Here is a 24,868-nt window from a genome sequence, read left to right as displayed (position 1 = left end):
ACCAGCAGACATTAGCCACTTGTATTATGTGCTAGATATATTTCAAATGTTGGGATACATAGACAATATTGAATTCATCCCAATATTCAAGAAGCTTACATTCTACTGTGTCAATACAAAATGGAGGGGGGGAGGGGAGAGAGAGACAGAAAAGGATTTCAGTAAAGAGAATGCTAATAACTAAGAAAATTAGCAAATCAATCTAGTAAAAATTATTTAAGTGTTTTCTCTGACTTAGGCATTGTGTTAGACCCTGATACAAATATACATATGAGACATTCCTTCATTCTCAAAGAATTTACATTTTACTGGAAAGTGGTGACATATTTGAGCTGTACTTTGAAGAAAAGTTAGGTTTTTTCCAAGCTGAGAGGAAGAAGAGGAGGGAATTCATTTCAGACATGGGGCATCATTTGTGTTAAAATATAGTTGGGGTAAAATGTCACGCTTAGAAAAAGAAAGTTCATACCCCTACTGACCCCATGGAGGGAGGTAATAGGAAATAAGATTGTAAAGGAAGATAGAAGCCTTATTGTGGAAGGCTGCAGCCTAAGGCTTTTATATTTTATCCTAGAAACAATAGGGGGCCACTGAAGATTTGTGAGGGGTGAGTGATATATGTTTTTGTGATTAACAGTTTATTATCTAAATGATTTGGCACAGAAAATGCAAAAACACAATGTGTAAATTTGTTGGCAAAATACATGATATTCCTCTAAGAACCTAAAAAACTGAGTTAGACATATTATTGCATCTAAAGCAGGAGGGAGAAGAGAGTGCAGAATCGCCTTAATTGAATGAGGGTGACATGGTCATACCTATGCTTTAGGTAAGTCACTTTGGCAACTATGTAGAGGATAGATTAGGGTGGGGGGAAAGCATAAGGTAGGGAGACGAATTAAAATACTGTTGCAATAATGATGAGGGTCAGATGTCATTCCTTCTTACCAAATTCTCCAAGAGTAGGTTTCTAGACAGTGAATGATTTGGCAAATCACCTTTGAGTTAACATTTCTTACCATTTCAGGGATGGTTTAGAGTTTTCACATTATTTCCCCTCCCATTTTGGAGTATCAGTTTGCTTTAAGCTGAAGAAGTTGGAAAGGCTTTCTAATCAAATCATTTGGATAGCCTAAAGTATGCAGTCCTGTAACTGTTTGCTATTCCTTTCACCCTAGACCTGACATGTTACCTTAAAGGCATCAAATGAAAAAGAATTGTCATTTAGGCATGTATGAAAATCCCAAATACCAGCCTTCCAGATATCCTCAGAGTCAGAGAATGCAGCCTCTGGATGGAGCCATACACACAGGGAATCTGGCATCAATATAATATGTTGTGAAATAATCAGAAATTAACTGTTTGATTTTAAATAAATCTGTCTAGACTCCAAGTAATTTCATTTCAATTTAAGGAAAGCTCATTTTCAAAAGGTTTTTTAAGACTTGACCAAGCCTTTAAATTTTGTCAAGCAGTCAGCCTCTGAATTTTATCATGGTTGATAAAGGTGTGCTTTGACAAAGTGTTTGCCATGATGACATGGAAATGAGCTAATTGATTTTCATGTTGCTTGGACAAGGTACTCTTTCTTTTAATAAAATCACTTTTATATACATAGGTTAAAAAAATCCATCCATACTCAAGATTTTTTGGAACAGAATGTGGTAACTACACATTCTGTGGCGATAAACACATAAAATTTCTACTTGGTATATTACAGAAAGAATATGTAAAAATAGTTAGAGATATGTTGTGATAGTTAATTTGTTAAACTCTTTTATCTATTCATATTCTGTATTGACCTGCTTACTCTACATATGTTAGAAATTTCAAATTATTCGGTTTGTGAGAAATCTGTATGGCATAAAATTACTGATAGGTGTTACCTAATAGAATAATATATACATATGTATATATATATACACACACATACATACATACATACATACATACATACGTGTGTGTGTGTGTGTATAAAATTTTGCAGTGTGATTTAAAAAATTTTAGCTTTGCACAGTTCATTAAAATAAATATAAATTGTTATCTCAGATAGCCCGACAGCTGCAGGGAATGCTAGAAACCAGTGACAAAATATAGGCTTAGACCAGCATTGTATACCAAATACCACAATAAGTTCCAAATGGATAAGCAACCTAACTATAAAAAGTGACATCAGTTTTTAAAAATAGATGGAGGTTCCTTTCACAATTATGGTTAGGGAGAGGATTCTTAACCAGAGAAGGGATAAAGGTTATCACAATACAGTAGACAATTTGGATTATGTGAAAGTGGAAAGCTTTTGCACAAATAAAACTAATACAAGAGAGAATGGAAACTATGGAATAAGGGAAAACATTTGCATCTCTGATAAAGGTCATTCATGATATAACAGAATTTCACAGTTGGAAGGGACCTCCATAATTACCTAGTCCAGCCTTGTAAGCAAGAGGAATCCTCACTATAATATTCTTGGCAAATGCTTATCCTCCCTTTGCTTGAAGATCTCCAGTGAAGAGTAACCTGCCACCCATCGAAGCAGCATGTTCTACTTTGGGATAGCAAAAAAATATTGGGAAGCTTTTCCCTGACATCAAACCTAGATTTGCCTTTTTACTATTTCACAGACCATAGATCATGAAAAATACATAGCCAGAAGAGTACACTTAGCCTAAGCTCAGTGTAGTTCATATAGATCATGAATTTAAAGCTACAAGGGAGCTTGGTAGTCCATTAGTCCAAACCCCTCTGAGGCCTCAGTAGGCAAAATGACCTGCCCAAGTTTATACAGGCTGTAAGTGGCAGAGCCAGGATTTGAACCCAGAATCTTTGTTTCCAAATACGTTACTCTTTCCATTGTACCATAGTGCCCCTATGCTGTATTCCATATGTATTTCAAACTCAATATATGGCCGAAACAGAAGTTATTATCTTTCCCACCAAACCCTTTCCTCTTCCCAACGTTCCTGTTACCATTAAAGCTACCTCCAAGGCTTTTGCAAAGTTGGTGTCATCCTTGACTTCTCACTCTCATCCCATATATCCGATTTGTTGTCAAATCTTATTGTTCCTATTTTCATATCATCTCCTATTTATGACCCCTTCTTTCTCTTCACATAGTACAGGCCCTCATCACCTTTCACCTGTACAATTGCAATAGCCTTCTGGTTGATCTCCCTTCCTTCAGTCTTTCCCCCATTACAATCTATTGTCCCTTCATTTTTCCAGTGATTTTCCTAAAGCATAGATCTAACCATTCCTTTCCCTCTCCCCACTTAATGGACTCCAATAGCTCCTATTACTTCTAGGGTCAAATATAAGTTCTCTGTTTGGCATTTAAAACCTTTCACAACGTGGCCCCCTCCTGCTTTTCCAATCTTCTTGCACTCCCCTTTGTATACTTTAAGATTCAGATATATCGGCCTATTAGTTGTTTGTCATACATGATACTTATCTCCCAGCTCCATGATTTGGCATTGGCTGTCCCCCATGATAAGTTGTTCTTCCTCTTCCCCTCTGCCTCTTCACCTCCCCAAATTTAGCTCAAATTCTGCCTTTCCCAAACCTGTATTTGTTCTCTTTGCTGCTGGGATCTTCCACTGAGATTATTTTCCATGTATTCTATATGTATCTCATAGGTACTTTATTTATGGTTATAGATGCCTTCCCCATTAGAATGTGAGCCTCTTGATGGCAGGGACTTTTTGTCTTTCTATGTCTGCCTATGGTTAGTGCAATATGTTCCACATACAAGGCACTTAAAAGCTGGTGTTGACTTGATATTCATCCCACAGATCCAGTAAGTTGTTAAATCTTTTCCTTTCTGCCTCCACAACATCTCTCATATATGCCCATTTTCCTCCCATTCACATATCCATCACTGTAGTACAGGCCCCCATCACCTCTAATCTGGACAGAAACAGTCACTTTTTCCCTGATCTCCCTGTATCAAGTCTTGTTGCTCTAATCTAGTTAGCTTGAACTGTTTTGCTTTCAATTTTTTATGTTCTGTGTGAGTACTGTAATAAACTTAGCTATAGGGTTTTTGGTTTGTTTTGCTTTACTTTAAGTGTAACTCTTTTGTCAAAGGTGATATAAGGGGCCTAATTATATTGTTAGTGATTTTTCCATTGTCTTAGTTAAGGAGTGGGGAACCTGCGGCCTCACAGAACGAATCCGCTTATGAAGGGGATTTGTTCTGTGAAGTTTGGATTCCGTCAAAGGGCCACACTTGAGGACCTAGAGGGTCACATGTGGCCGTGAGGCCGAAGGTTCCCCACTCCTGTCTTAGCTGATAATCCACACCCAGGAAACCTAGGAAAAGATATATTTCTTCCTTGCTTTGGAAATAAAGACACACTCCAGTGAGTAAACCTCATCTGTAGAGATCCTTGGTCATTTACAGTCGTGACCAAACAGGGCAACTAGATTTGCCTCCTCCCTCAGCACTGAATGGTTTCCAGTATGGGATATCTAGTGTTGTTCTCGTCATGGCTTTGCATTTTCTAGTTTGTTTTTCAGTATAATCTTCTTTGGCTGCTGCAGAGAGGGGAATGTAGGTGTTCTTAACCTACTGTCAATGAAAATTTTCATTTTGTGTGCGTGTGTATGTGTGTGTGTGTGTGTGTGTGTAATCAAATTGTATTTCACTTATTTCCTTTATAATTCCTCTTTCACTTGTTTCCTTTATAATCCTCTGTATTTTATGCATTAAAAACATTCTGAGAAGGGGTCCATAAGCTTCACCTGGCTTCCAAAGAGTTTATGACCCTAAAAAGGTTAAGAACTCCTGATCTAAGGTTTTTCTGGTCTGTCAGTTCCTTCATCATATTCGGCAGATTTGGCTTAATTAGATTAGTCAGCTTCTCTTTCTCTTTGGTGCACCTGCCAAAACTGGCTTCACAAAGTTTGTCTAGGGATCAGGAATCCAAATATTCTCTCTCTCTGAGAGAGTCCCATTAATCAACATCAGGTTTAAGTATGATGACTACTAATTCTGAGGTTCTTTCTGCATGTTCTCCAGCAGGGATGTTCCCCATCCAAGTCATTACTTCCTGCTTGTTCAAAACACTCAGTTTCTCAAAAATTGTCACATGACCAAATTGCAACTCAATGAGATTATTCCTCCTACCTTTGTCTTATTACTAATCCCACCTGGGGTAGAAGTTTGGGAAGAGGAGGAGCAGAAAGTTTTAATATTGTGTTTTCAGTTAATTTGTTCATTTCTCTGCTGATGGATTTTAGTAATTAAGTGTTAGGAAACATCAATCAACTAGCAATGATAACAATCAACTCATTCTCTATTTAAAAATAATTAAAACAAAAAAACCACCTACCAGCCACTACTAGGTATATTATTCTTTTGATACCATGAAGTAGAATATCATATGTGTGTGTGTGTGTGTGTGTGTGTGTGCCTACACATTTTGTTTTCCAAACCTAAATTATCTAAGTTGACAACTGTTTCGGCCTAGTTAAAGGGAAAAGCATTGATCAGTATCTGAAACTGTTCCTATGAATGAGTGAAAAAGCATTTGTTAAGCATTTGCTATGCACTACACACCATGTGATATGCTGGAAATATCAATTAAAAAAGCAAGACAGTTCTTGTCTTCTAGAAGCTTACCTTCTGATAGGCAAGGACAACGATATCCTCAGACTGCATTCCTTTATGCAGTATATATATAAAAGTCAGCAGCTGCATATGTCTGGATCTTTTCAGAGAACATGAGGGTATTATCTCTATCATTCATCTGTCCCTGCAATCTTTCCCTACCTAATGACTCTTGCCTTCCTGCCAATAAATGTGATTAAATCTCCCCTCTCTGTAACTTGTACTTGACCTTCCTCCATCCCCTAAGCCTTTTCTCTCTTTCCTTAAGAATAACTACACTTACTTGCTGCTTCTATTCCCTTGCCCGCTCACTTCTCTGTAGTCTAGCCTCTGATCTCACCATTTGGCTGAAGCTCCCCTCTCTGAGACAATTATGTCTTTTAAAAATAATTGTCGTTGATAACTTTTTTGGTTCTATCACATGAATTTTCAAATTGGTCTGTCGTGTCCAGGGAGCCATCCTTTGTAACAAAGATTTTAACAAGAAGGAAAACTAATAGTTTTTCATGTTTGTTTTCATGTTACCTCCCCCATGAGACTGAGGGTTCTTTGACAGCAGAGACTGTCTTTTGCCTTTCTTTGTATGCCCAGTGCTTAGCGCGGTGCCTGGCACATAGTAGGTGCTTAATAAATGTTTATTGACTGACTGAATAACGTTGACCACTTCTGACAACCCATGAGATGCTTCTTCACATCTGTAGCAATGAGAAAGAGGAGCATTTTTTCTGCTCCCTTCCAAGCCAGGACTGATCCTTATAGCTATACAGTGTTTAGTTTCATTGTATTGCTATTTTCACTTATGTTGTCATCGTCATAATGTATGTTGTTTTCCTTATTCTGCTTATGTCATTTGACATTTGTTCCTATATCTATCTCTGAATTCTTTATAGCCATACTTTTACAGCACAGTAAGATTATCCTTTTTTTTTTTTTAACTTCTTGGAGAACGTGCTTACCTTTAGGACCTCCAGACCGAAAGATCTGTTGTAACAATTCATACCTCTGCCAGTGGGGCAATAGTGTGCCTATTTCTCCATAGCCGTGTCAGTGTTGAGTTTTGTCACTTGTAACTATCTTTGGCAGCTCAGTGATCCAAAAGCAATACATGACAGCTCTAATTATTAGAGATTTAAACCATTTGTTATGGTGATTAACGCTTTCAGTTTTTTTCTTTTCATTGTTGCCTGTTTATATACTTTGCCCACTCATCTGTAAAGTGGGAATAGTAATAGCACAAGGTTGTTATGAGGATCCAATCAGATAGGAATTGTGAAGTGCTTAGCATGGTGCCTGGCACATAGTAAGCACGATATGTTTTCTGTAGATAAAGCAATATAGAGAAGAGCTTCCGAGTTCTACCCTTGATAACAATTTATTCATTGATTCCTATAAAAGGACGGGAAAGAGAATGATGGTGCTTTTCTTAAAGTGAGGGCAAAGGAAGACCAGTCAACAAGTATTCATTCAACATTTACCATGTGCCAAGTTCTCTGCTTGCAAGCCAAAAAAAAAGATAGCCCCTGCCCTCAAAGACTCTAAATCTCCTGGGAGAGGATAACTCGATGGAAGCTTACAAGGCAGGGGAAGGAGACAAAAAAGGGAGAAGGCACTTGACGCGGGGGTCATGCCTGAGGAGGGCCTGTGGAGGTGGGGCAGCATTACAGCCTGTACAGAAATGAAGACATCGTTGTCTTGAGCCTCCTTACATTAGAGGTTCTGGGAGGAGTCAGCCAATCAGAAGGTGAAGACCTCAAGGGCAGAGGACACTTCTACTGTGATAAGTAATTTGGAGCTGGAGCGAACTCCTAGAGCAAAGAGGTGTCTGTGGCATGGAATTCCTGTGGAGAAGAGTTGTTGGCATTGCATTTGCTCTGCAGCTCCTCCTTTAACCTGTTTGTAAAAAAACATAGTCTAAAATAATGCTTTGTGTTCTGAGATAAGTCAGGACTGTTTAGTCTTATCAGTTTCTATCCAGGCCTTTGAGTAATGAATTCTCCAAGAACAGGAAATGAAATGTACATATCTAACCCTGTGTTCAGGATTTGTTACTTTTTCAAGCATATTTTGATTTCATCACTGTGGTTACTCCAATACAGTACTCCTACATGCCTTATTAGATAGTTTTCCTGGGTCACTGTGACCCAAAAAATTAATCCTGTAAAGGCCAATGTTCTGGTGATTAGCCTTTCTAAACTTAGTTATGAAAAGGCAGGAGACATTTAGTTCTTCACAGCTTCTTCCGTAAGCCTTTCTGACTTAAAGTACTGCTACATCACAGTGAAGCATTGGAGCGGGACTTTAGTGGAATACATGTTTAGAATATATTTTTTTAATCAACCCCCTTTTTAAAAAATCAATCCAAGATAACATTCTTGTTTACTTTATAGAGTTACACCGTTTCCTAATTTTTTTATTATGCTAAATGTAAATATTTTTTCTTTTATGTAGTTCCTTTTCATGTCCCTAACTCAGTTCCTGGAAACTATTGAAAAGCATTAGGAAAACTAAGGGTTTATAAAAGTACAGGGGAGGAAAAAAAAGGACGACTTGGTACCAAAGAGGGCCCATATTGTAAATGACAAAAACTGCCATGTAGAGTTCAACAAAATTTTAACAGTCTCTTTTCTTCAGATTGAAGAATCAGGTTCATTGTCTTCCATATTAATTAGCAGTTCTGGTTAGGAACGAGCAGACATATAAAGCACAGTTGTGAGAAATGAATACAAAATACAGTTTTTCTCCTGGTTAATTAACTTTAGTTAAAAGAAGTTTGAAAAGTACATGTCAAAATTGATGCTGTCATTTTCAGATTTAGAAATGTACTTGATCAGTTCTGTAGATTTTAGTAGCAGGAATTTTAATAATAAAGTTTTTCCCAAGTCAGATTCATATAGGCATCTAATTTATTTAGTTAAATTGAATACTTACTTACAGCAATATATGTAATTGACTTTTGAAAAGTCAGACATCCAGGAGAGATTCCCCCCCCCACAATATTACATATTAAGTATAAGTGGCATTATTTTATTGTTTTTCCCAAATGACTTCATAATTCAGATTTTTAGTCGTGTATGTCTTGTGCCTTAGTATTTAAGTTTTCTTAAACATCAATGGTTGGTAGTGATTTATATGCTCAAGGGCAAAGTTTTGGCATAATATTGTAACTCTTTACTTGGGAGTGTGTTTACAAATAGTGGGAAATGGTCACGTAATACTAGGTTTTGGAGGAAGATTGGGTGTTGTAGCTATTGTGTTTCACAAGAGCATCAGCTAATGCTCATTACAGCTTGTAACATCTCAAGGGTATGGATGAATGAGACAAGAATCAGAGGCGCGGAGTATATCACCATTTCCTGCAATCCAATAAACACCTTACACAGCTTACCAGAGCTTAGTAGAGAAATAGATTTGTCATTCAGTTGTATTTTTTTGTAGTTTTTGCCTTTGATACCAGGCATTTTGTGGGCAAATTTATTCTGAAACTTAAAATTAATTGCTTTAAGGGATAGGAGCTTGTTTTTTTTTTCTTGAAAAAGGCCAGAGTAGAGGATATACTGACAAGATTCTGTAGAGTACTAGAACTTTCCATAAGAACTTGGTTCTGCCATGCTACAGAAACACTTGTTATATAGCTGTCTGTTGGTTAAAAGATTGAAATGCTTCCCTGTAGAATAATAGAACATGGCAAGTATTTCTTAAGTCACCAATAATTTACTAGTATTTTGAAAGATAGTAAGAATTCCTATTCTAAGTAATTTATTTCATTTATTAAATATCTTTTTTTCTTGCAGCTGATTCAACTGGTACCCATTCTCTTTATACAACATACAAAGACTATGAAATCATGTTCCACGTGTCTACTTTGCTGCCGTATACGCCTAACAACAAGCAACAGGTAGGAGACCAGTGCTATTTACATCTCGCACATTCCACGTCCCCAAAAGCCTAAGTGGCAGAATTGCAAAATATCAAACTAGAGTTTAATGTTGCACCTGTCACAGCAGCAGGAAGCATTCTACTTTATGGAAGTAAGGAATGGCAAATGAGCTGAAAACAAATGAACAGACAGATTCTAGGTTAACAGCCAGGCAGTTAGCTTTGTGAATTAATTATTTGCCTTTCACCCATGGGGATTGAGGTTTCCATGAAATCGGAAGAGAACAAGTTGAAATACTGGTGATTAGATGCCTCTGCGGGGTTTCAGAGAACATGTATGTGTGGGCGATATTGCATCTCAAGAAGCCTAAGTACAAAAATCAAGACAATCTAATGTTTCATTACCCATTGCAGAGCAGATTTGAAGAGAAATAAAAATAAATAGATAATGGAAGCAACTGTGTTCTTTGTTACAAGTATTCATCTGTAGACAGCAGTGAGCCTTCACCCAGAATCTAGTTGCAGGGGGAGGCATGTGATTGTGTGTAAGCAATTTAACATATATGGTATCCAAGTTGGAATACAGAGACGTCATGGTCAAGATTCATGTCCTTTCAACAGATGTTGTAAATACCAGCCATGGTCCTGTTTTACAAACAGCTAAAATTACCGTTTTTGTTAACCAAGACTGTCACCCCACCTCCCGCTCCCATTTAGCAGAAGGCAGTCAAGCTACTGGATAGACTTTTATGTCAGCAGCGTATAGTCAAGTGTTGAAATAATCTATGCTTCTAAATTTTAGATTTGATTAAATCTTTGGAATACATGCTTAGGATATAATATTTTAAATCAACCCAAGTTAACAAAATCTTGTTTATTTTATAGGGTGGCAGCTTTCTAATTTCTTTTTTTAATTGTGCTATTTGTAAATATGTTTCTTTGATAAAGCTCCTTTTCATAGTCCTAACTCAGCTCCTGGAAACTATTGGAGAGCATTAGGAAAGCTGAGTGGTTTATAAAGGACAACTTGGTACCAAAGAGGGCTCATAATAAGTAATAATTGGGTATTTATGATCACCAGCATATTCAGAAATAGACAAACCTGTTTAGTTCTTTGGTCACAATGGTTTTGTGTATTCATTTTATATTCAGCCCCATTTCTGAATTCCACTGAGTGAAAAATAAGGAAGGGAAGGGGGAAATGATGTGCAAAACTATGAGGCAGCTTTCCTGAATTATCCAGGCTATGGACTTTCTGGTGTGGCTTGTTTGGATGGAGAGAAATATCTGTTGTTTGAAATCAAAGAGCATCAATGAATTTTATTTAAGATGGGACAGCCAAATTTGACTAAAAACAGTATTATTCTTTGCATGAAAAGCTCATCGTTTTAAAATATTTAGTCTGAATACTGTTATTCAGGGCCTTACTCTTAAGCAAAGAGTTTTAAGAAGTAGAAATTTGTTTAGATAAGAAGTGGACAAATAGTGTTTTACGATTTGCATAGTACTTCTATCACAGCAACTCTATGAGATGGGTACTGCAAATATTATTTCCATTTTGCAGATTAGAAAATTGAGGCTTACATGGCCAGGGTCACAGAGCACTCAAGTCTTAGGCTTCTCCCTCTGAGTCCTGTGTTCCTTCTGATCCATGCTGCCTCTTTATGGTTACGTTTCCTCTTTTTAAATCTTATTTTATTCATACCTTTTATACTTCACCTTTTTTTCCCCCTGAAAATATCTTTTCTGTTCCCCTATCCAATATGCCCATCTTTGTGACACAGATATTAAAAGGTGGGAAAATGTAATTGAGAAAAAAAGAAAAAAGCCAGCCATTTTTAAGATATACCACACTCCACATCCCATAAATCTCTAACCCCTCCTTACCCTCTTTATCTCTTCACCAGGACCGGAAACGAGTGCTATGATTACATGGCATTTAGTTTCTCTCTTTTTGTTTGTCCTCACCACTACCCCCAACCCCCTCAATTACATTGTTGTACTCTTTGGTAGTTTTTTACATTTTTTTTCTTAAATTTTATTTTTTAAATTTAGTTTTTTAAAAATCTTAGTTTTACTTATCTCACCCTATGTCTTCCCATTTCCATTGCTTTATTTCTAACCAAAAGAACAGTGTTTGTAAGAGCCAGTTGGCACTTTGAAAACAAAAAGTAAATTTTAACTTTTGTTCAAAATAAAGATTACACACATATGTGTGTGTGTGTGTGTGTATGTGTGTGTGTGTGTGTGTGTATATGTGTGTGTGTGTATATATATATATCCATAAATCAGTATGTAGAGAAGGGGAAAGCAAGTTAGCATTCTAGGCATTCAAAAGTAGAAATGTGGCCTAATGTATTAACAATGGGTTTTTGCTTACAGAGAAAGAATTCTTTATCAGGTATTTATACTGACATTCCTAATTATTTTATGAAGTAAAAAGAACACATTTTTTTGGGGGGGGGGAGTTTAGTCTTCAAAAATGTCTTTGAAACAGTTTAATACTGTATTTAATTTTAAGTACTATCAGATTGTTTATTTTCTGTCTTTTATTAAGAAAGAGGATGACATATGTTCAGTTTTATATTTTCTAATGTTACTATTTTGTATCCTAAGTACATGCTTGTTTAGCAGTTTAGTCAGGCACAAGATAAAAATATTTTTTGTACCCCTTTCTTCTTAAATTTCTATTTTGGCTATGCCAAAATTAACAGATTTTTCTTCACTGTTGGAAAAAAAGAGTGTGTTATTGTTGATTTTTGCTTACATTGGAAGAAAGAATATTTCTAAGAGCATGTTATAAATATGTTAATATTATGTTCAATTGACCTAAAATTCTAACTAGATTAATATTTTAATTAAAGGTAAGACTTATGCTACAAGTCATGTCAAGTAGCATTGATGTGTTTGAATTTCATTGAAATCTCTTCTCTGCTTTTAAAAGATACACTGACTTTTTAAGAGTTGAGGTATTTGGGTCTTTTCAGTCTCCTAAATTTGAAATATATTTTCCTGGAATCCTGACTCCTTCTCAGCTTCAGAATCCATCCTACAGAGCTCATGTTTCTCTCAATGGGCTCCAACTACAGTTCACTGATAGTTCTGATGTATTCTTTGAATGCCATGATTTAAGCAAAGAAAATTGCTTTATGGTTCAGATGGAAATAATAAGGCAAGATGGTATGAATTTGCTCTCCTGAGGTTTTTTTTTTCTTTTTAAGGTATACTATATTGGGATTTTCCTTTTTTGTCTTTTAATTAAAGATTACCAGCATTACTATAGCCATGCTATTCTAGGAGAATGTTAGAAAGAACACTTAATAAGAACGACAGTTTCTGAAACATGGCCACCAGTTCTTTGTTTTCTGATTTTAAAATTTGAATACTGTCACTCAAAAAAGACTTTTTACTGTGAAGCAGCAAATGGCCTTTTGAAGCAGTTTTCATCATAATTATAGGAACTATTTAAGCTTGAAATGTAACCTACTTCAAAATTGTTATATCATTCCAGAATGTTATTAATTTCTACATCATTAGCTTGCACTGTTAAAACTGTATTTCAAATTGCCCTAACAAATTTTTTTTTCTAAATCTAACTAAACCAGCATGTAAATTGTATTGTAATTACTTTAGCAGTTTTCATCATTAAAAATCTTCCCTCTACCAGTCTCTTCCTTATGTGAGAATTAAAGCTGTTGTTATGAAAAACTGGTATTTAGATGTGCTGGGATATTGTCTAATATGTCCAAGATTGGCTTAAAATTCTTATGCATTTTCTGAAAATGTCAGAATTTCCTTTTCCATTTCCTTTAATTTGGAAAAGTATAAGGCAAAATAAAATTTTGGCAGTAGCTATTGGATTTCTTTAATGTTACTAATCTGTAATTAATTTTTAAAATAAAAAAGAAAATGGAAAAATGGATAGCCTCAGTGAAAATATTTTCGTCTTCTTTTTTAGCTCCTACGGAAGAGGCACATTGGAAATGATATTGTAACGATCGTTTTCCAAGAACCCGGAGCCCAGCCCTTCAGCCCAAAGAACATTCGTTCTCACTTCCAGCATGTTTTTGTCATTGTCCGAGTTCACAATCCCTGCACTGACAGTGTCTGTTACAGGTAGCTATTACTACTGCATCGGTGAGGGGATGAATGGAAATTGGCTGATGGTTGTACACAAGGTGTCCTTGGCCAGGCTTACTACCTGAAATGGGATATTCTGTCTGTTACTGTTCATTTGTCCCATTAGCTAGTGCCTGTGAATGATAAAGCTCATTCTCAGATGTAATCTGGTGGCATCACTGCTCTCTGTATTTGTTGGTTTGAATGCCTGCATTCTTCCATTCGGAACTTCTTTTTGGGTGCTGTACATCGTTGACACCATCTGGTTTAACAGCTAATTGTTCATATCGCAAATTTTATTTTGCCCTTAAAAAGTAGGAGAAAAGGGATAGAAGAGAGGTATTTTTTAAAAAATTTTAAATAGGCCCAAAGCTTTCATGTAGACCTTTAATTCAGTCTGTACATTTCTGTAAGTTATATTAGAGATACTGTATTCCTGTACCATATTAAAAGTTGGCAGCACGGTCATAGTTTTGTAAATTAAATAATGCTTGATCAGTTCATGAGTGCCATATTGTAGGCGTATACATCTGTGGTGATTTTTATACAAACGATGCACCACAAATTGTTGCCCTTTTGACACATGAAAGAAATAGCCAATGAATGGTAATTGCTTTTAAAACATGGAGGTAAGGTATTCTGTTGTTGTGGAGTAGTTATAGTGGATGTTGAAGGGGATAGAGATGGCATTAGGATAAATGAGGAAGAATTGAACAAAGAACAAAGTTTGAGGTTATGATGAGAAGACTCCCGTATTTTGGAAATATTTTTTATCTTGTCCTACCCTTTTCTAGCTTGTCATCTCCCTAAGCTTGACAATTTGGCCCTTGGTTACTTTTTTTAATAATAGCTGTCCCCAAAATAGCTAACTATTCACAAAGGTGGTCAAAACAGAGCTGCATCTGGCAATAATTAATTTTTGCGTCAGATCTGATTTCCAATCTGTGTTGCAAGGACTTTTCAAAAACTATACACCAAAATAGAAATTACAAACTAAAGTTCTCTCTTCAACTTCCTATGGGTTTATTTCTCTTATAATGTGTGTTGTTTTCCTCAGTAGAATGTAAGCTTCTTGAGGCCAGGGGCTGGTTTGTTTTTGTTTCTTTATCCCAAGCACCTTTTCACAATGCCTTGCACCCAGAAATGCTTATTAAATGTTTGTTGAAAAAACACATAGAAGTATCATCTCTTGAGGCTTTGAGTTAATGTATTATTACGGATGGAAAAATGTCAGTCAAGCATTAAAGTCCTCCAGAATGAAAATATAAGATGTCTATAACCCACCGGATCCTAGCTAATGCAGGGTAAAGTGTAATCCAGGAAAGAGAGAGAGAAAAACCAATTACAATTTGCTTTTCATTCTTCTTCCTCTTACTATTTCAGTCGTCTTCTATTACAAACATTCACTCTAGGAGTTTAAAGAACAGAGAAGTCACTATGACCTTGCCCAATTAGGAAAGAATATGTGATAGGAAGAAGACATGAGCAGAATTTTGAAGTCTTTGCACTGATAGAGAGGAAGGGGAAGAGCATTACTTTCAGTACACGAATTTAGATCAGAGGAAGCAAGTGTGGCTAGAAATTCAGGTGCAGAAAATGAAGTCAGTATAAGGTTACAGATGTCATGCTTATCAATTTTTCAGCTGACCCACCACTGACAAGAATAGCTAATAACATTAGCTGACACCCTAGGGAATAACGTAGGGATAAAAGTCCTACATTCAGGTTCAAAAAATGAACTGCACGATTACAAAATGGGACATAAGAAGGTGAAGTAGATAGGTCTAGATGTTTATTTAAAAAAAAAAGAGAGAGCGCAATCCTTAGGTTTTTAGTGATATGGCAGCTGGGTGTGGTTAAGCTATAGAATATTGCAGCCAAAAATATCAGGGCAGTATCAGGTTGCATTCATAGAAGTAATGTACAAAAAAATGTAAATGATCATCTTCCCATAGTCTGCCTAAATTAGGTCCCATCTGGAGTGATGTATTTATTTCAAAGAGTCACATTTTAGAAAGGTGTGGACAGGCCAGAGTGTGTGCCTAGAAGAGGCTTCAGAATAGTGAGGGAACTGAAAACTGTGCCATGTGAAGGTCATTTTGAGAAGCTGGAGTTGTTCAGTCTAAAGGAAAGGAGACATATCAGGGGTGGAGATGTGACAAGGATAATAAATGTCTTCAAATATTTAAAGGCTGTCCTGTGGAAAGGAATGAGATAGATTTGCTTGCATCTGGAGGGTAGAGCTAGAAACACTGTATGGAAGTTACAGAGATACAAATTATGGGCTTTGTCTGAAGAAAATCTTTCAGGCAAAACTTTTCCAAAAGTAGAATAGGTTAAGGAAATAAGTTCCCTATTGTTGTACATATTCAAGAAGATTAAAGATGACTACTTGTTAGGACTTGGTGGTTTTTGAGGTCTCTTTGAACTATAAGTCTATGATCCTTAATACTTTTCTATCTTCTCTCATGTTCCGTTCCCTCAACAATGATGCACTGAGGAAGGTGAAGTACTATGCCACTGAGTCCCTCAGCTTTTCTCTCTTTTCTGTTTGTTATTTAAAATATTTCCCCCATTGACTACCCCAGTTCCTGAAATTCATACATTGCCTATTAATTTACATAGAAACATTGAAGACTGTGGTTAAAGTGTTTTCTGGAAGGGTAACACAGAACCAATTATTAGCCCTCAGTATCTTCCTTCTTGTTAATTTATTAGGTTAACTCAATTATTTGACAGTCTTAGGGGAATAGAACAAATGTCAGACTATATTAGGGGAGGTGAGTGGCAAAGAGCATAAAATCAAGGGGTATTGTCTGGGGAAGTTGTGCCCCAACAGAAAGACTATTCCTTATCCTTAAAGAAATTGGGCTTTGGATGGACAGTGGATGGACTCCGAAGGCAAGGCAAGGGGCTTAGCAAGAGAGAGAGAAGGATACTTAGGGCTTCTTCGTCATTTTTCCTTGCTTTCATGATCATTCTTCCATTGGTGTTAAAAGGAACTTATTGGAAAGATCGGTACTTGGACTTTTATTTTAGATATAGTATTTGCTTTGAAATTCAAAATAGATCTCCCAAGCTCTAGCACACTACCTCCTGTTAATTTAGTACATATTGTGTGCATACATTTATGTATGTATACATACACATGTATGTTTACATTATTAAGCCTAATTAAGCAATGCTTAATAAATATTTGCTTAGTGATTGATGAAAAAGGAGATATTGCCATAACCCTGTGACAGCCTTAGGAACACTTTTTTAGTTAACTATAGAATAAAAGGAGTAAATGTGGAATTTGGAAATGTTTAATTCAGTCTCAATTGGATAGTCATTTGAATTAGCAACTGCCTAGAACATTTGAATCATTTTCCATGAGCAGGATTAATTCAGCCAGTTTAGTATGTTTTGTACTGTGGTGAGTTTTTGTACCATGAGGAGAAAACTTAAACTATTCCAGTTGTCATTGAGAAGTCTTTTTTTTTTAAAGATTGTGGCAAATTGGGATGTAAGGTGAAATTTAAAGTAATTCGAAAGAACTAATAAGGCTGAAACATTAATTATTGATTTACATCACAGAAGAAAATCTTGAGAAACACGGGTAATCAAATTATCCCTCTTGAGGATTAGCTGTGTAGTTCACCTACACTAACTTTATTTCTATCTTCACTTTATCTCTAGCTGTTTCAGCTGTTTCTGCCATGATTTCTTCCCTCAATGATAGCTTTGAGTGCAGGGCTTAGAAACAGAACTGGTAGTTTAGGGAATATTATCTCCAATCAAAAGCACAGGAACAGGTATCACCTTAGCATTTACCGAATAATAAGGAGGTCATCTTTTATTAGCTAGGAAAAGTGAGTTAGAAGTCTTTAAATGCTAGACTGGGTTCAGGTTTTCTATGAGTAAGGAATCATTTTTGTTTCTTGAGCATGGAAATGACATGATGAAAACCTGGTTTTAAGGGAAATTAATCTGGTAGGAGAAGAAGGCTAGAAGCAGAAAAACCAATTAGAAAATCTGGATTGATGAGAACTTTGACTTGTGTAATCATATACTCAAATTGTCTATGAAAAATTAATACAGGGAAAACTCATTAATTCATACTGATTGTAGAGGTCAGTTTGAATTATGTGGATTATAAAATACTATGACAATTCACCTATCTGAAAGTTACTTAACCAGCAACCTCAACTGTCTAGAACAGCTGAGAACCACTAAGTAAGCAAAATGTGCCTTTGACCAGGGGAAATGGATGTCATGGAGGCCATACGCTAAATGTCACCAAACTTTTACCTAATGGGAAAGAGTCTCATTTAAATAACCTCTTTAATCTAATTTTTTTAAAAAAACTTTAAATAAAATTGGTTGGTTGTTTCCCAGCCACTGACAGAATAGAAAGCAGCAAATTAGATGGCTAAGAGAAGGGATTGCACAAACAGTGACAGCTTTGAGATGGGACAACCTAATATAACAAGAAAGAAGGCAGAAAACTTTTATATGTGTGTTTGGGTGTGCGTGCATATATATACAAACACAAATATTCGTGTGTCTACACAGATACGTATTATGTTTGTATACGCTTGAGTATAAGTGTTTGCCAAATAAATGCGTGTTATTTTCCCTCCATAGAGAATAAGTTCCTTAGAAATAGGGACTTTCATTTTTGTCTTGGTATTCCCAAGCCTAGCACAGTGTCTAACACAAAGCAGTTATTTATTCAATGCTTCTTGTTGATTCTCGCCATCTACCCACTTCACTCCTACATCTAGGCTTTGTCCAACCCTGCTGACTGCAGACCAGCCTCACATAATGTCAAGCCCACCTTTTCTCCTGTGCTGCTGCTGTTTTACTCTTCCCTGGTTGGCTTTGTGTCCTACCTTATTCAGCATGTACAATAAATACAGGGTAGGTGGGTAGGAGGTAAACATTAGTTGTAGATTTTTTGGAGGGGAGTGGAGGGTCAGGAAAAGATTCATGTATGAAGTCACACTTTAGCTGAAATGAGAAAATTAGGAATTATAGGAGGTAGAGGTATAGAGTTAGTACAGTTTGGTACATTGGAAGGAGCTCTAGGTCTGGAGTCCGAGGTCCTGGGTTCACATTTTGCCTACCTGACTATTCTTAAGCGAGCCAGTTACCTTATTTTCCTCATCTCAAAAAATGAGTAGGTTGGACTGTATGTCCTGTGATATTCTTCCAGCTCTAGATTTATGACATGGTGAGGGTATTCTGGACATGAGAAATAGCCTATGCAAAGGCGTGGAGGTGGAATATCAAATGTGAGGAAGACAAGGCTTTCGTGAATATGTAGGACTTTCTAGAGTATGTTATAAAAAGCTTAAGGTAGGTTGAAGCTAAGTTGTGAAGGGCTTTCATGCCAAGGAGAAGAGTTTCTATTCCATCATTTAGATAGTAGAATTAAGGGCAAGTTGGAGGGGAGGAGTTAGGGGACTAGGGCTCCAGGAGCAGAACTACATAAATGAACTGTGTTGCACACTACCTATATCATAGGCTTATTTTGGGGAATGCATTTCTTTAAATCTCAAAGCACTCTATAAATGTGAGTCATTTTTATTACAGTAATTGATGTTTTCTGTCATAATGACCCTCAGTCATGAAAAGTCTAAATTATGGGCATCGTGTTTACTGTATTAGATTTGGGGTCAGAAAAACCTTTATTTCACATCCTGCCTCAACTTTTCTTGGCTGTGTGGTTTTTGAGCCAGTCACTTAATCTCTGTCAGACTGCTTTCCTCATGTATAACAGTGAGATTCACATAGATAAAATGACATCCCCATACACACATATTGCTATGTTAATAGTAGATCCAGAACCAGAGCCCAATTCTCATGATTTTCCTATTTAGCTCAGAGAAGACATAATTATCAAGAATTCTGAATGAGTAGTGCCCAGATTAATGAAATATTACCGATGTTGGAAGCTTGGAAAGTCAGATTAGTCTTCATTATGTAGAACTGGGTTCCTCCTAAATTCCAGATAATAAAGAATCTCCACAGTACCACAAAATTATATTATTTCTAGAAAAATTTCTAGATTATCTTCTATTCATTTTCTTGCTGAATTTATTTTTTTGTGTTAAAAAACTGAGTTTGATATCACGTCCCTAAAATAGTGAATCATAGATAATCATATGCTAACAGCTCAGTTTTTGTCTTCCTTTCATTACAAGACATTCTAATTATTGTTAGGTTTTCATTATATGAAATAACTATATTTTTCTAATGTTCTGTCTAATAACAAATAGACTTTAGAAAGTCATTGAATTTGAAGACTTGAGAAACAGATAGCTAGAAGATTTCAATGTTGGTGGCCCCTCCTGAGTGTTTTGTTTTATTATTATTTTTAATAAAATCACATCTTCCTAAAGGGGAAAAAAACAAATTGGTAAGGAGGGGATGAGGTTATTAATTTTTTTTTGTTTTGGAGCAGCAGTTGGGGTTTAGTGACTTGCCCAGGGTCACACAGCTAGTAAGTGTCAAGTGTCTGGTCTGAGAACAGATTTGAACTCAGGTCATCTTGACTCCAGGCCAGTGCTCTATCCACTGTGCCACCTAGCTGCCCCAAGATTATTAATTTCAAAGAAGAGACATGAAACCATTCTTTGTGCTAGAGTTTTGCCTTTTTTTATCCTGGCATCCTAGATTTGAATGTCTTATACATGAATTTTTAAATGGTCAGTCATGGAATTTTAGAACTAGAAGGGACCTTTGAAATTATCTATTACAATTCTTTTATTTTAAATTTAAGGAAACTGAAACTGAGAGACTTTGATTCAGACCACAGTGCTTAAGCAGACATTTGATTTACAACAAAGAATTTTTTTTAGCTAAATGGATGAAAAAAGAAGAAACAAAGAAAAGGATGGACTACTGCTCAGGACAAAAACACTTGACTGTTATTTTTCTTCAGCTCTTCTCTGTAAGAATAACCTTTGTACTGGAAAGGACAGAACAAAAATAGCTAAAGGGGAATAAAAAACCCAAGAAAAATAAAGAGAGAGACAGTAAGAGAGACCCTAACAATCCTTAATGACTTCAAGTCATCAGCCTCAAAAAGTGCAAAATTGTTAGATGAGTTGTTGAGACCCAGCCAGTCATCTTTGAGATATTTTAGAGGTTTTCAGAAAGGAAAAGAGTGGAGTATATAAACTGCAGACAAATGAACTTCAGTTCTGAGGAAAATTCTAGCACACTGTGGTATGATGTTTTTGTTTTTGTTTTTTTTTTTAACTATGATCAAGTGACATTTTTTTTCCCTTGTGAATAGTATTTTATTTTTTCCAATTACATGCAAAGATAGTTTTCAAATCAAAATGACTCTGAGGTAAACATCATGCCTGTCAGATTGGCTAACATGACAAAACAGGATAATGATAAATGTTGGACAATATGTGGGAAAATTGGAACACTAATTTGGTGTTGTGGAGTTGTGAACTAATACAGCCATTCTGGAGAATAATTTGGAACTATGCCCAAAGGACTATAAAATGGTGCATACCCTTTGACCCCGCAATACCACTTCTAGGTCTGTATTCCGGAGAGATCAGTGGGAAAAGGACCCACATGTACAAAAATATTTATAGCAGCTCTTTTTGTGTTGTCCAAGAATTGGAAATTGAGAGGATGCCCATCAATTAGGGAATAGCTGAACAAGTTGTGGTATACGAATGTAATGGAATACTATTGTGCTATAAGAAGTGGTGAGCAGGTGGACTTCAGAAAAGCCTGGAAAGACTTATATGAACTCATGCTGAATGAAGTGAGCAGAACCCGAAGAACATTGTACATAGTAACAGCCACATTGTGTGATGACTGACCTTGACAGACTTAGCCCTTCTCAGCAATGCAAGGATCTAAGACAGGAGTCTGAATACAGGTGGAAACATACTATTTGCTCTCCTTTTCTTTTGTTGTTTTGTTTTATTGCTTCATTGTTGTGGTTCCTCCCATTAGTTCTAATTGTTCTTTATATCATGACTAATGGGAAAATGTGCTTAATATGAGTGTATAAGTAGAGCCTGTATCAGATTGCATGCCATCTCGGGGAGGGGGAAGAGAAGAAGGGGAGAAATTTGAAACTCAAAATTTTATGAAAGTGAATGTTGGAAACTAAAAATAAATAAATGAATTATTAAAGATAGTTTTCAGCATTCCAAAATTTTTTTATTCCCTACCTCCTATCTCCCTCTCCCCACTATGGTAAGGATTCTGATATACATTATGCATGTGCAAGCATGTAAACACTTCCAGATTAGTCATATTATAAAAGAAGAAGCAGAACAAAAAGGAAAAACCACAAAAATAAAAGTGAAAATAGTATGCTTTGATCTGCATTCAGACTTGACAGTTCTTTCTCTGGACGTGCATAGCATTTTCCATCATGAGTCTTTTGAAATTGTCTTGGATCGTTGTATTGCTGAAAAGAGCTACGTCTATCAAAGTTAGTCATCGCACAACATGGCTGTTACTGTGTACAATGTTCTCCTGGTTCTGCTCACTTCACTCAGCATTAATTCATGTAAGTCTTTGCAGGTTTTTCTGAAATCCATCTACTCCTCATTTTTTATAGGGTAAATGTAAAGTTTTACACTTGGGCCAAAAAAAATGAATGTGATAAGTTCAAGTGTGCTTAGCAGTTCATCTGAAAAAGATCTTGATGTTTTAGTGGACTATAAGCTCAACATGAATTAACAGTGTGAAGTTTCAGCCAAAAGAGCTTCATATGATCTTGACCACATTAAAAGAGGTATAGTATATAAAATTAGGAAGATGCTAGTTCCACTGTGCTCTACCTTGGCTAAACTATATTTGGAATATTGTCTTCATTTCTTATTTGTTTTTCAGTCGTGTCCAACTCTTTGTGACCCCTTTTGGGGTTTTCTTGGCAAAGATACTGGAGTGGTTTGCCATTTGCTTCTACAGCTCATTTTACAGATGAAGAAACAGAGGCAAATGGGGTTAAGTGACTTGCCCTGGGTCTCACAGGTAGTAAGTGTCTGAGGCCAGATTTGAATTTAGGGCTTCCTGACTCCAGACCTTTTGATCTATCCACTGTGCCACCTAGTTGCCCCTCTTCTTCATTTCTGGGCACTGTATTTTATGAGGGGCATTGATAAGGTGGAGAATGTCTAGAGTAGGACAATCAGGACAGTGAGAGGCCTCAAATTCAGTGCCGTATGGGAATTGATTAAAACCCCTCTGGGGTGGGGCAGCTAGGTTGACAGTGGATAGAGCTCTGTCCTTGGATTCAGGAGGACTTGAGTTCAAATCTGGCTTTGGACACTTGACACTTAACTAGCTGTGTGACCCTGGGCAATATGTCAAAAACCCCTTAAGTCCTTGTTTTTATTAAGAAAACGTTAAAAATAAATCAAGATGTTTCAATTAGTTATTCAGGCTTCAGGTCTTCATGATAATTTATTAAATTTTTTAGTCTCCCAAAATAATTTTTCCATTTTATTTACTTCATTTAGCTTTTATTGTTGTAGGTTAAACTACATTTTGTCACTTTTTATTTTTAAAAAGTTTTATTGAAATCTTTTGTTTCTAAATCAGTTATTTATGAACACACACACACACACACACACACACACACACACACACACAAACTTAATCTGCAGTCAAGCATTTAAATCTTTTTCTTCCAGAGTAGAATGCCAAGTATAGTGTCTATGTAAGTGCTACACTTACACCTGGAGAGAGAGAGCAAGAGAGAGAGAGAGAGAGAGAGAGAGAGAGAGAGAGTGTGTGTGTGTGTGTGTGTGTGTGTGTGTGTGTGTACACTTCAAGTATCTAATTACTGGTAATAATATCCCTCTGTGTAAATAGCCACTATATTCTCAAAATTTAATCTTTTATGCAAAATACCACAAATGTATTTCTTGTGTCTCTTTTTAGTTTACTTTTCAGTAAAGGAAGTGCCCTCATTTTAAGAAGACCATGGAGTGAGAAATAAAACTTGACTCCTTGATAGTGAAAATATTGTTAGATGCCATTTTTATTCTTGTATTCATCAGAAATGTGTATTATCTCTGGTATTGTGTGTATAGTGGATAGAGAACCAGTCTCAAAACAAAGAAGACCTGAGTTAAGATCCCACCTCTAACACCCACTGGCCAAGGGATGGATCCCCTCAGGACTCTAGGCAAATCTCTTAAGAGTACAAGTTGCAGAGCAGATGCCAACCTGCATTAATAGTAGAGTTCTTCATCTGGAAGGTCTCCATGTACCAGTGAAATCATAGGTCCTGTTCCTCTCCCTAGAAAAATGGACAATATGTTGCTTGTAATCTGGTAAGAAGTTAAAACATCAGTCATTGTAAATGTGCTCTTATTTAAGCCATTGAAGTAGAAAGTAAAGATATTTGGTAATATTGGTAAAAACCTTTTTTCTCTTTTGTTTGCTTTTCTTTCAGTGTGGCTGTAACCAGGTCCAGAGATGTGCCATCCTTTGGGCCACCAATCCCCAAAGGAGTTACTTTCCCTAAGTCAAATGTGTTCAGGGACTTCCTTTTGGCCAAAGTTATTAATGCGGAGAATGCTGCTCATAAGTCTGAGAAGTTCCGTGCCATGGCTACCCGGACCCGCCAGGAGTACCTAAAAGATCTAGCAGAGAAGAATGTAACCAATACTCCCATTGATCCTTCCGGCAAATTCCCCTTCATCTCTCTTGCCTCCAAGAAAAAAGAGAAATCCAAGCCTTATCCTGGAGCAGAGTTCAGTAGCATGGGTGCCATTGTGTGGAGTGTCCATGCCAAAGACTACAATAAGGCTATGGAGATAGATTGCCTTCTGGGCATCTCTAATGAGTTCATAGTCCTCATTGAGCAAGAAACAAAGAGTGTGGTATTCAATTGTTCCTGCAGGGATGTGATAGGCTGGACTTCAACTGACACCACCATCAAAATCTTCTATGAGAGAGGGGAATGTGTTTCTGTGGAGAGCTTCAACAACAACAGTGAGGATGTCAAAGAGATTGTCAAAAGGTTACAGGTGAGCCCTTTCTCCTCTGTTTGAGGGGGTGAAGTGTTGCATTAGATAAAGCTCTGTCTACAGGGTCCGACAAAATTGCTAAAGCTTATCATATGAAAATTGCTGGATGACATAAAGAAGAGAAGCTAGTTTAGTCTCATGCTCTCTATCGTTTTTTAGAAGAAAAAACAATTAGAGGAAGATAAATGGGCAGGATGCATTTATCATGAGTCTGTGTTAGAATCCTGTTTGCATGTGATCTGATTCCACT

The 24,868-nt window shown here is 36.6% G+C and overlaps 1 protein-coding gene across 1 annotated transcript in view; it reads left to right on the top strand.

Annotated features, from left to right (window-relative positions):
• The window catches only part of SIPA1L1 (signal induced proliferation associated 1 like 1), a 356,976-nt gene that overhangs the window by 248,145 nt on the left and 83,963 nt on the right, over positions 1 to 24,868 (top strand). Inside the window, 3 exon segments of the mRNA XM_020986377.2 lie at positions 9,403 to 9,506; positions 13,446 to 13,603; positions 24,042 to 24,618. Of these exon segments, the coding sequence (XP_020842036.1) occupies positions 9,403 to 9,506; positions 13,446 to 13,603; positions 24,042 to 24,618 (839 nt within the window).

This window comes from Phascolarctos cinereus, unplaced genomic scaffold (genome assembly GCF_003287225.1).
Source record: "Phascolarctos cinereus isolate Bilbo 61053 unplaced genomic scaffold, phaCin_HiC Scaffold_3;HRSCAF=262, whole genome shotgun sequence".
In the NCBI taxonomy this organism is placed as follows: domain Eukaryota; kingdom Metazoa; phylum Chordata; class Mammalia; order Diprotodontia; family Phascolarctidae; genus Phascolarctos; species Phascolarctos cinereus.
This window is presented reverse-complemented; position numbering and strand designations above follow the sequence as displayed.